The following is an 11304-nucleotide window of genomic DNA, read 5'->3' as shown; positions in this document are numbered from 1 at the left end:
TATTGTAATAACAGGGGATTCCATTGCCGCTTGTATATTGACTTTGTATTTTATTTCTTTTGACTGGTTATGTACTTATGTATACTGAAGATCAATTAAAAGATTTTTTTTTTTTTTTTTTTGCGTGAGTAAAGGACCCTGGTATCTTTCTAAATTGAAGTATTTAAAACCTTATTCTATTCTCATTTCTCTTACAAATGATGAGACAATGATAGTTCTATGTCTTCTTTATCTGTAAGATGTACTGTGATTAATTGTATCATGAATATAGGGTTCTCTGACAGCTTGTTGAGCTTTGTTGAAAGTAGGGGGGTAGGATCGCAGAGTTCTCTTTTCATTTGATAATTAATTTAGCTCAAGGTCTGTAATGTAAAGCAATTAAAAGACTTTCTAGTTTCCATGTTTCAAAGAGCCAAGAAAGAGTGCTTTCTGTGTTTTCATTTTTCTTTGCCTTGTTTGGAACTTTGTAATGATTTGGTTAAGATAGCTGGAGATTGATTTTGTTAATGAGTTTGTTTCAGAGGGTGAGGGTGATAAATCAGAAGTGGACAATCTTGCGAGGCTCCACCCTCCCCCTATAATTTCAATAACAACCTGTTGAAAATTATTGAGACTGTTTTAATTAATCATGTTTTTGCTCATTTATGCATGGCGAAGTGAGAGCTCTTCTCTCATGGAGAACAATAATCTGGATATGTTTTCTTGGGTTGTGGAATTGGAATTTCCTTGCCGTGACCGTAGAAAAAGTATATCACTCCTCAGAGAAGCTTTGGTGCCTAGAAAGTTTGGGAGGCATTTTCACTCTCTAGGGACTAGGGTGCTGGTTATATATGTTTCAGAAAGCCAAGCACCTGTTTCACTCTCTAACTTCTACCCATTTTTCATTGTTTTGTTAGTGTAATTGAACTGTGTTGGGTGAGACCCTATCTCTAAATTCTCTTGGCATTGGTGTTGGTACTTGGTACTTGGTAGTTGATTAAAGTATCTGCTCAAAATTGGATGGGAAGGAAACACTTACTGAGGTTTTATGAGTGCCTGCTGTGGTATCTGAATATTACTAGTTCTTTCTCTAAGTCTCTCGTTACTGCCATCTGGTATTTGTCCAGTATTCTCAATCTTAATGCAGGGGTATATTTATTCTGTTTCAGTTTTGATAGTGTAATGTATAAGTATTGGTCATTATATTGGGGTTCGTCAAAGCTTCTCAGGTCTTGTACAAAGGTGATAAGTGATGCAGAAGGGAGAACACTCAGAACAGACGACAAATTTAGACTCCCAACTGATCGTGGCAGTGAGCTTCAATGGAAAATGCGACCTTGTGCAAGCATGCAAAAGCATGTTTCAGAAAATAAAGGACGGCCTTATTCAAAGTCAGAGATATCAAGGGAATCTTCATTTAACAGGAACTGGCAAATTCTTGCTGTGGCAGTTGTCCGGCCTACTTTAGTGTAGATCTACTTTTCTTGGAATCTGCTCTCGGCCTAATTTTTGGAAAGCAAGTTTTTTCATGCCATGATCTCATTTCATCAAAGGCAGAGGCGTTATTGTACACAGGGTTTATGATAAATATCAAATCAAGTATTGGGTGAGTACACATAATGGAAGTACTTAATTACCTATGAATTTATTATTTATGCTCTCACTTGTATGATTAATTCTGAGATTCTAATTTGCAGGCAGTTTTGCAACTAGGGGAGGGTACGTACAGTATAAAACACAGTTATTGTTGGAGCTCCAGTTGTTGTTCGATCCAATTATGCTAGGTAGTCCACTTCTTCTTATGTTACCTCTCTTGGCTTTACCAAGTACGAATCTTTAGAAGCTACTTTTCTACATTAAATCAAGTGTATATGTTTTCAGGCTAATTAATAAATTGAAAATTGTCAAAAGATGACTCAGTAGACATATGCTCTATATTTAGAATAATTGATTATGAAAAATTAGAACAGCGAATCAACAGAGTCATTTCAATATCTTGTCACATATTGGATTCAGAAGTTGATAATGAGGACTGCAAGAGGACTACTTGATAATGGATACAGTCATTTCTTCTTTATTAGGTTCGTTTAATGCAACTGAAGCCATTTAAATGACAATATGTGTCTACGGATTATGTAACCTTCTCCATTTTCTGCCCTACAATATTCCTAAAACTGGTGGCATTCAGCTTTAACCTTTTTGGCTCTGATGCTGCACCAATTGGCAAAAGAAATTGTGAGATTAAATCTTGTTCTCTTAAAAGCCAATACAGAATATCAAATAAACCATATATGAGGTTCAGGTGTTTACCTTGAGATACTTCTCTTGAACAACATATTGAAATCATATATATGCACACAACAAAAGCCATGGTGAATAGACAGACTTGGTTTAAATTTAGAAGTGTTAGGAGTCAGTATTCAAGTTTTGGTATGTGTTTACTACGAATAAGAGCAAGCAAGAGAACAAAATATTTGCATCCATAGTAGAAGTATTGATACTGACGGTTATAGTAAGTTCTTCCAAAAGCGATGCAACTTTGAGAAGATTCAGAGGAGGCAGCGGATTACCTTCCTCACTTTTACTTTGGTATGAAAGGAGGTCCAAGTTCAATTGCCTGAGATTCCCAATTGTTGGCAAGCTTTGGGGTATTTTCTGCACATAAAGGTTTAACTATGAAAGTTAAAAGGCACCAAATCATTAATTTCATGCTTTGGTATCTGAACTCAAAACATCAATAACCAAGAGATCAATTACTATAATCTAAGAACTAAAAACTCCACAAAAAAGTAACTATTTTTGCAGAATCAAAAACGTGCATGTTGAAACACTGCATGCGGCAATCCTAACCTATAAAAATCAGAAAACATTCCCAAACCATTAAACACCAAATTCATTGAAAAAAATAACAAAGAATAGAACACAGTTCAAGTTCAAATATTTGGTCCCCTTACAACAGAAATGAAAACCTATATTTAGACCCTTTTTTGGATCACTTATTTGATCTCTAACAAATGTAAATGGCAAATATGATGTCCTAAGGCCTAATTATTTCAACAAAGCTTTCAAATATTCGATCAGATATCTTTCTACTTAGCAATATCAGTTTGCATCCTATTATGAGTTAACTTCTCAATCCATGGTGTGTCAGATCAGTTACTGCACATTATTGTTAATAAACAGTATGAATGAAAATGCTACGAAAGTGCAGTAAATGGAAACAGAAATTAGTAAAAGACATGGTACTCAGTTGAATCTAATGCATATGTGGCTGGTTCTGTGATAAAATCTTTCTTCTGTGCAATTTCATTGACATAGAGCAATCCAATTAGAACCTGCAAAGGAGTTGGAGGAAAATGTAAAAATGTCCAGTCAAATGAACCTGATCCATTTTTACACCAATACGTAAAAGAAAATAATATGAAAAGCCCATGTACCAAAGAAAGAGTATGAGTCCATCCTCTTCTGGAAATTAAAAGCAAATAAAGCCCTTTAAAGCTTTGAAAGGTAGAGGAAAAATGATCACAAAACATGATCCTTTTCCATTCATGTAGTGTATTGAATTCATATAGTGGATAGAAGCTTTAGACAAAAACAAAAAAACAATTGAATGTACAGCAACGAAGAAAAATAATTCTTCTTGCTAGTAGCCTAGTAGAAATGTAGAATGTTACTCATTTCATAGCATTTTCTCAAAACGACATCCCACCAAAACCAAGGAGTATTTAGAGGATCTGAAAATTTAACTTATTTGTCAACTTTCTAAAAATGATTTGTGGGTGTGGATTGGAGTAAGTTGCATTACTTTCTGTAAAACTAGAAATCAAAACCTGAAAATTGGAATTCAACTATTTTTCCCAAATTTGATTGCACAAAGCCCAGCTCAAATGCCAACCCTACACAAAACCCAAATAGAAAAATACTCAATCACCCATAAAACCAAAGCCGAATAACCAAACCCACATATACTGAAAATACTGGGATTAAACTAAAAAGCCTAGAGGGGGGTGAATAGGTTTTTCCTACAGAAACCACAACTTTTCTTTAATTCAAAAAACTTCAACAAGAAACGTTAAAGGATTGAAACATATATATGAATCTTTGAATATAGCAGGGTAGATAAAGTGCATAAGGTAAACACAATCACACAGCAATCAAGAGACACCAAAATTGTTTGCGCAGTAAAAACCTCAAAATGAGGAAAACAACTGTGGGGCCTTAACTCTCTAAAGCCCTAGTGAAAAATGATTCACTTAATGGAAAGATACGAGTTCTCTTACAAACAACCAATAGCACTGACCTCGGCTATACTTACTAGACTCATTCTAGAAGGCTATATGATCACGTCTTCGTAAATCTTCTCCACTGATGAACTGCTCTCACTGGTAGGATTGACAGATACTGACCTCGACCTTCAATCTTCTTTGCACATCAACAACTCCAACTGACCTCAAGAGTACTTGATATGCAGTATATGATTGATAAATGAAAAAGTGTTTAACTCAACAATCTACTTTAACATGGAACAAGTAGATTACTGATACGATTTGAAGCACATTGCTATTCAAAGATGAATGAAGCATTTTTCTAAATCACAATGGATGAATACAATATTTTTCCCGTCAAAGGCAAGCACAATGAACGCATTTTATTGCTGTTTATAATATGCAGACTCCCCCTAAAACCTTGGACAATAAAGACACCAAAACCTAATTGACTCCTTATATGGAAGGGACATATCCTAAAAAGATATTCTACAAATAAACATGATTTTATCCCTAATAAAAAAGATGACTTAACTGAACAAATTATGTAGAATAAATATCCTTTTACAACTTAATGACTAACAACAATAATGTACAAAAGATCTCCTAAGTAAAGAAATCGAGCACATACCAACTCATATATTCTGACCTAACTAGGATTGCAACACATGCATCAATCCCAGTATGCATAAAGACACAAAACGTATGAGATGCATATGCAATTACCTGTGAAGTACCTTGAGGAGTCAATTGAAGCATTGAGTGCATTGAGTTTTTTTCTTTTCATTTGACTAGGTCTTCACTCCAATGCTTGGCACACTTCTAACTTAGACCTAAGACTCTAGGTTTTGTATTAGGAAGCCAATAAAATCTATACTAACATATGCATCATCCAAAATTGCATGCATCGAAGTTGAAAACTAATCGACCAAATAAGAACCTTACCTGGAGTTAAGGTAAAGATGGTTCTATGATGGATAAGAAGAGACACCCAAAATCCCTTTTCCAGATTATCCCTCCCCATCTCTTTGTGTACAGATACAAAGTTTATCCATTGCTCTCCCTATACCAAAACTCTTTCCTCTATGCCTTTCTCTTTCTGCCTGCATCGAACAGCCACAAAAAATCTCACTCTCATTCTGAGCTTCTATCTCTCTCTCTCTCCGATAGTGGCAGTCAGTGTCATAGGAAGCGGACAAGTGGAGAGGTCAATTTTGTGAAACCAGGCTGGAGCCAAGGGCAAAACAGTGAGTTCACTATTCATTTTGGAAAAAGACAAACAAAATGAACAGTGTTTTCCCGTTTGAGTTTTAGTATAAAGTATAATGTGAGTGAAATGAGGAAGAAAAGAAGTAGGAGAAGGTGAAGAAAGTGAGAAATAATGAAAAGGTGAATGTGAGAATTGATAGGAAAAAATTGCTAATTTTTTTAAAAAAAATAGCTATCGCAAATAATTATAAAAAAGAAGAAGGAAAGAACTGTTGGCTCGATAAAGAACAGAAATTTCAAGTTTGAAATGAATGCATGTGGGCAAGCTCTTGCTTTCTCAAGTCTAAACAAAAGTCTATATTAGACCATCAATAAACTTTAGACCCCTAAATTTAATTTTTTGTATAGACCCAACCCACCATTGGAGATTTATTTTGGACAACAAATGTCTATAATTTAGACTATGAGCCTACCATTAGAGAAGACCTTACATGTGTCAAATTTGACAGATTAACTCTCATGTGCCATCTACTGTGACAATAACATTTAAGTTTGAATTATTTCTCATTTTTTAAATATTGTCGTTATGTATTTACGTGAATTTTGACATATCCATTGGAGATGCTCTAAATTGTCGATTGTAAAATTTTTATCAACAAACAATGAGTTTTAAGTCTACTAATTCAGTTGATCTTGGTGTAAGTACTTTGAAAATGTTCAATACACTCAGTGTAATTGTAGTGTAGTGCCAATAAGTGTAACTTAACTGTGAAACTTTGATGCATTAAGAGGTTGGAGAGGGACTTGGATGCTGAGCAAACTGTGAGTGACAATTTGACAACAAAGGTTGATGATTTGACGACTCGATTGGGTAATGCAAATACACGCATTAGGAAATTAAAGAGGAACTTGATCGCTAAGCAAACAGTAAGTGACAATTTGAGAACACGAATTCGTGAGTTGGGGGATGACTTGGGTAATCAATTAGAGCAAGCATTGTTGACATCCAGGTTAATTTACTTACGTAGTTGTAAAAATTGAAATTTGCGAGAATTATAAAATTATTTGTTCTTATATGCAAACTCTAATTGTTTTCTTATTTTATAATAGTATGTTGATATGTAGATGCCTTTTAAGTTTCCTTCATATGGTTTATGAGATCACCTATTTACTACACTTATAGCTTGAAGGTGTTGTTTAACTTAGTAACTTTGGCCAATTTGTAATAATTGAGAAAATTAAAATTTTTTCCTCTATTGTCGTCCTGAAAATACTCTTCGGCTTGATGTTGCTATAAAATGTATGTTGTAAATTATGAGCACAATTAAATATAATCTACATAACAATATGATACAAAATTTAAAAAAATCATATTGTATTTTAAAATAAATTTTTCTTTGAAAAAATACTCACTTGATCTTGAAGATTGCCTCCACTTTGGTTCCTCCTCTCGGCACGTTTGATGCAAGAGTGTCATTTGTTCATTTGAGGAAAAATGTGTTTTTGCTATCGAGATTTGCAACTCTCCCACGTCCTTTGTACCAAAATAGTATTTTGGATTTCCATGAATTTTTGTTGGACTTGGACCCAAAAACCATCTTCCGATTGACTTGTACCATTGACGAAATTTTGGAATACTTTCACGAAAGCAACGGTGAGTGCTTCATCTTCCAACAGTGACCAATTCACACTTCTTTTCAACGAACTAGCCATTTTCGATAAAAGTAAAATAAATGAGAGATTAAGAATAGTGAGAAAATAAAAGATTTAGAATAGAGAGATATATATGAGGAAGTAGAAGGAAGATGTGAAAAAGAATGTTGAAGTCATATCTATTTATAGTGTAAAAGTTTTTTTTTTAAAAAAAAAACTAACTAACAGCTACTTATAAAATAAAAAAATATTTTTTAAAAAACCCAACGGCTAGCTGACGTCACCAACGCTAGTTGCTGACGTCATGCTCCTATCAGCATCCACTAAAGGCCGTGAGCCACCATCAATCTGATCCATTTTTTTCAAGGGCTAAAGTGCTACTCATAGGGCTATATTTAGCCCTTTAACCTCACCTTTAGCCCTCCAATTTGGCATTTTGGCCCTTAAGTTTTTAGATTGGAGTCCAAAAGGGCTTTATTTTGGCCCTTTAGCACTTTAGGAAGAGGGGTTGGAGAAAGCCTTAGGCCATCTCCAACCCAAAGGGCTAAAAATGGCCCTGGGGCTAAATTCTGTACTATTCATTGATCTGACATCAACCGTTTCCAACCTGTCAAGGCTAAATTATAGCCCTAAAATATATTTTAATATTTTGGATTGGTTATATATATATATATATATATATATATATATATATATCTGTGTGTGTGTGTGCTTATTTTTTAAAGTCAATTAACTTATAGTAATTGAAATAATTTATATGATAAAAAATATTTTTTCGGTTGTATGTTTTTTAAAGATAATTAAAAATATCTTTAGCTAATTTTGAAATGAAATAAAACTGGAATCATATTTTTAATATTTATTTTATTCATGACATAAGCATTTAAAAGTTACACAACAAAGTAAGAAAATGCAAACACTTGTCAGTGACAACCCTGACAATTATTAAAATCAGAAATTGAAAACTTTGAAAACTCAATCACATAGCAAATGTCAAATTCATGGTGCTTGACCTCGCAGACTCCAGAGGTGTTGGACAAGATCATCTTGTAAATGTCGGTTGCCAACAAGAGAACGTATCATTCTGTATCGAGACATATATTCCGACACGATGATTCTTCCGGATCTTGGATCCCTTTCCAAATTTTCTATATAGCCAACGGCTAAAAAAAAAACCCAACGGCTAGTTGACCGTCAACTAGCTGTTGCTGACGTCATGCTCCCGTCAGCATCAACTTCAGCCCGTGGGCCACCACCAATCTGATCTATTTTTTTAAAGGGGCAAAGGGCTACTCAAAGTGCCATATTTAGCACTACAACCTCACTTTTGGCCTTTTGGCCCTTAGTCTCATGGGTTGGAGATGATTTGGGCTAAATTATAGCCCTTTAGCCCTTAGTCTCCATGGGTTGGAGAAGGCCTTAGTAGTTTGGCATAACTACTTTGAAAATATGTCATGACAATAAGTGTAATTGTAGTGTAGTGTCAATAAGTGTACTTTAAATGTGAAAATTTAGGCACATGTCTAATCAATAACTAACTTACAACTATGTGATTTAAATTGTAGTGTAGTGTCAATAAGTGTAACTTAAATGTGAAAATTTAGGCAAATGTCTAATCGATAACTAACTTACAATTATGTGATTTATTGAATGATTACTACTGATCTATTGATGTGTCGTTTATTTCCATGTTCATCCCTAATCAATTCATATAACAATATAAAGACGTAATTTTTTTTTTTTTTTTTTGGATTTTAGCATAACAACCTTTGATTTTCTGATTAGGGACCGTGACCACTTACCCAATTTTAGCTTAAAGATTGCCTACTTAATCCATTAAGAGTTTTTTAACCTCATTTACCCAATCTAATATTTATTGATAGTTTTGCCCCTAATAATTAAATTAAAACTCGTCGATCTCTCTCTCTCTCTCTCTCTCTCTCTCTCTCTCTCTCTCTCTCTCTCTCTCAGTTCATTGCAGGAACTTCGTTGACACCCTCCGATTACGTCCTCTGCCACCAAGTCCAATTACTTCCTCTTCTTTATCTTTCTCTGTCGTCCCTCTGCCCTCAATCTCCGATCAGCGGTGTGCTGGATCAGTTGCCGTCGCAGTCGACCTTAATTGCATCTCTGATCCCGAGCACCACCGCCATGCAAAGAAGACGTAAGAAGAAGAGGATCGTCGCAATTGCAGCCTCTTCAAGCCCTGGAGTTCAGGTCAGGGTTTTGTTCCAGGTCGGGGCTCGCACCGACATCGTCTGCCAAAGCTCACGGAGGCCACTCTAGTCTCGATCTAGCCAGTCCTTCAACCTCGTAGCCTCGCTCTTTCCGACCTTGCTTCCTGATTTCCTTTGCCGACCAATTCAAAGTTTGCACTTTTTTTTTGTCTGAGATCGATGACGTCTACACCATTCCTTTTTTTTTTTTGGGGAAGACCACATGCCACAAGTCTAGTATGAGAAAATATGTAGAAAAAATGTTTTAATTCCAGTTATGTACTAGAATAGCATCTGTTTGGTAGATTTTGTAGATTGGTGATTGCCTGTACTAGTATTTAACTGTTGTAATCGTCTTGTTGCAAGTTTATTGGGGGGCAATAATAAGATTATTTATTTGGGGGGCTCACGATATTCGTTATGAGCATAATTACCATATTGTCTTGGAGTTATTAGGTTAACTATGACAATGGTTTGTATTAGTGGCATTCCTGAGTGGATGACTACTTATATTTTATGTGAAATATATATGTATTAATGGCTTCGTTGTGATGTGAACAATATTTAAAAATGAGTTCATTATTGCTCGAGAATGGTGAAATTGTGTATTGAGTTGTGATTCTAGACTTTCATGTGTTGAGATACCATGAGTCTAGTATGACCGTCTTAATTGAGATTTAAGATATGGTAGCTTGTGTAGGAATATTTGTGTGATGATTGTCATGTAAAGCTTGTGTAGGAATATCTGTGTGATGATTCGATGACATCATTGTGATGAATATTTGTGATGATTGTCATGTAAAACTTGTGTAGGAATATCTGTGTGATGATTCGATAACATCAGTGTGATGAATACTTGTGATGATTGTCATGTAAAGCTTGTGTAGGAATATCTGTGTGATGAATCTTTGTGATGCAATTCATATAAAGTTTGTGTAGGAATATCTGTGTGATGATTCGATGATATCAGTCTGATGAATGTTTGTGATGATTGTCATCTAAAGTTCGTGTAGAAATATCTGTGTGATGATTCGATGACATCAGTGTGATGAATCTCTTTGATGATCGCTATCTGTGTGATGACCGGTGGAATTTGTGTGATGATCAGTTAGATGATCGCTATTTGTGTGATGACCAGTGGAATATTTGTAATGATCAGTTGGATGATTGCTATCTGTGTGATGACCGGTGAAATATGTGTGATGATTGCTCGGTAGTGAAGTTGAATTGTTATTAAGTTAACAAAGATCGAGAGGACTGCTGTGATGGTCGGAGCTACATACGGATGTCAGAGTGTGGGGTTATGATGATTACTATAACTTGAATTGCTTGTCTTAATGTGACCTCCTAAACTAAAACTGTACGCAGGGGTTACTATGAATTGTTTTGCTTGTTTGAATTGTGATTGCCTTTTCTGCTTCTTGATTGTATTAATTGATGGTTTGATTGATCTTTAATCCATAGTGGTGATGATTGTGCTTTGTGTGAGGATATAAAGGTGATTCATTGTTTTCACCTTGATGTAATGATTGATGACAAAGGCTTCCGGTGGGAAGGAAATGAGTGTGATCTTTGTGACTCGCCGTTGTGCATCAAAAGATTTCCAAACATTACTTGAGGAGGTTTTGTTTGACTGGAATTTGTGGAATTGGATGCTAGGTTGAGAATCTGAGCATGTGGTTTTAGTCACGAGTTGACCTACGTAAGCATGTCATGGAAGATTATGAAATAAATGGTTGTAGCTGTGAGTTATGTGCTTATCGTTGTTTAGGTTGAGGTGACTTAAGAATGTGTTTCTGCTTTGTGGTTTTGAGTGTACTCATACGGGCTTGCAAAACCTTACCGGGTTTGTTGTGTGGCAACCCGGTACACCATTCAAAATATAGGGGTTCATCCTGCAGGTCAGGACAATTGTGGCTGAAGCTGAGATCGCGTGCTTACAGCGATACTGTAGGAAGCCAATTTTGTGACTTTACCGTTGG

General features: G+C 35.4%; 1 protein-coding gene across 3 annotated transcripts; it reads right to left on the bottom strand.

Annotated features, from left to right (window-relative positions):
* Positions 1-1988: 1988 nt before the first annotated feature.
* LOC121053137 lies at positions 1989-3603 on the bottom strand. 3 transcript variants are annotated; one of them, XM_040519658.1, is made up of 4 exons: positions 3417-3603; positions 3219-3314; positions 2550-2634; positions 1989-2190 (listed from the first exon to the last, which is right to left on the bottom strand). In XM_040519658.1, the coding sequence occupies exons 1-4, from the start codon at positions 3510-3512 to the stop codon at positions 2111-2113; spliced, it is 357 nt and encodes a 118-aa protein (XP_040375592.1). In that variant the 5' UTR covers positions 3513-3603; the 3' UTR covers positions 1989-2110. The 3 variants fall into 3 exon arrangements, 1 of the variants encoding a protein (XP_040375592.1); XR_005810869.1 differs by having other exon boundaries at positions 1989-2634; positions 3226-3314; XR_005810870.1 differs by lacking the exon at positions 3219-3314.
* Positions 3604-11304: the final 7701 nt, after the last annotated feature.

This window comes from Rosa chinensis, chromosome 5, assembly GCF_002994745.2.
Source record: "Rosa chinensis cultivar Old Blush chromosome 5, RchiOBHm-V2, whole genome shotgun sequence".
Classification (NCBI taxonomy): domain Eukaryota; kingdom Viridiplantae; phylum Streptophyta; class Magnoliopsida; order Rosales; family Rosaceae; genus Rosa; species Rosa chinensis.
Note: the sequence above shows the minus strand (reverse complement) of the source record. Positions and strands in the feature narration are given on the sequence as shown.

Excerpts from the sequence above, each read along its gene's own strand:
- LOC121053137 (XM_040519658.1), bottom strand. The coding sequence starts at position 3,512 with ATGTTTTGTGATCATTTTTCCTCTACCTTTCAAAGCTTTAAAGGGCTT. Across the intron at positions 2,635-3,218 it reads TAGATTCAACTGAGTACCAT|AAAATACCCCAAAGCTTGCC; the intron begins GTCTTTTACTAA and ends CTTTATGTGCAG. Across the intron at positions 2,191-2,549 it reads CCAAAGTAAAAGTGAGGAAG|CATCAGAGCCAAAAAGGTTA; the intron begins GTAATCCGCTGC and ends CAATTGGTGCAG.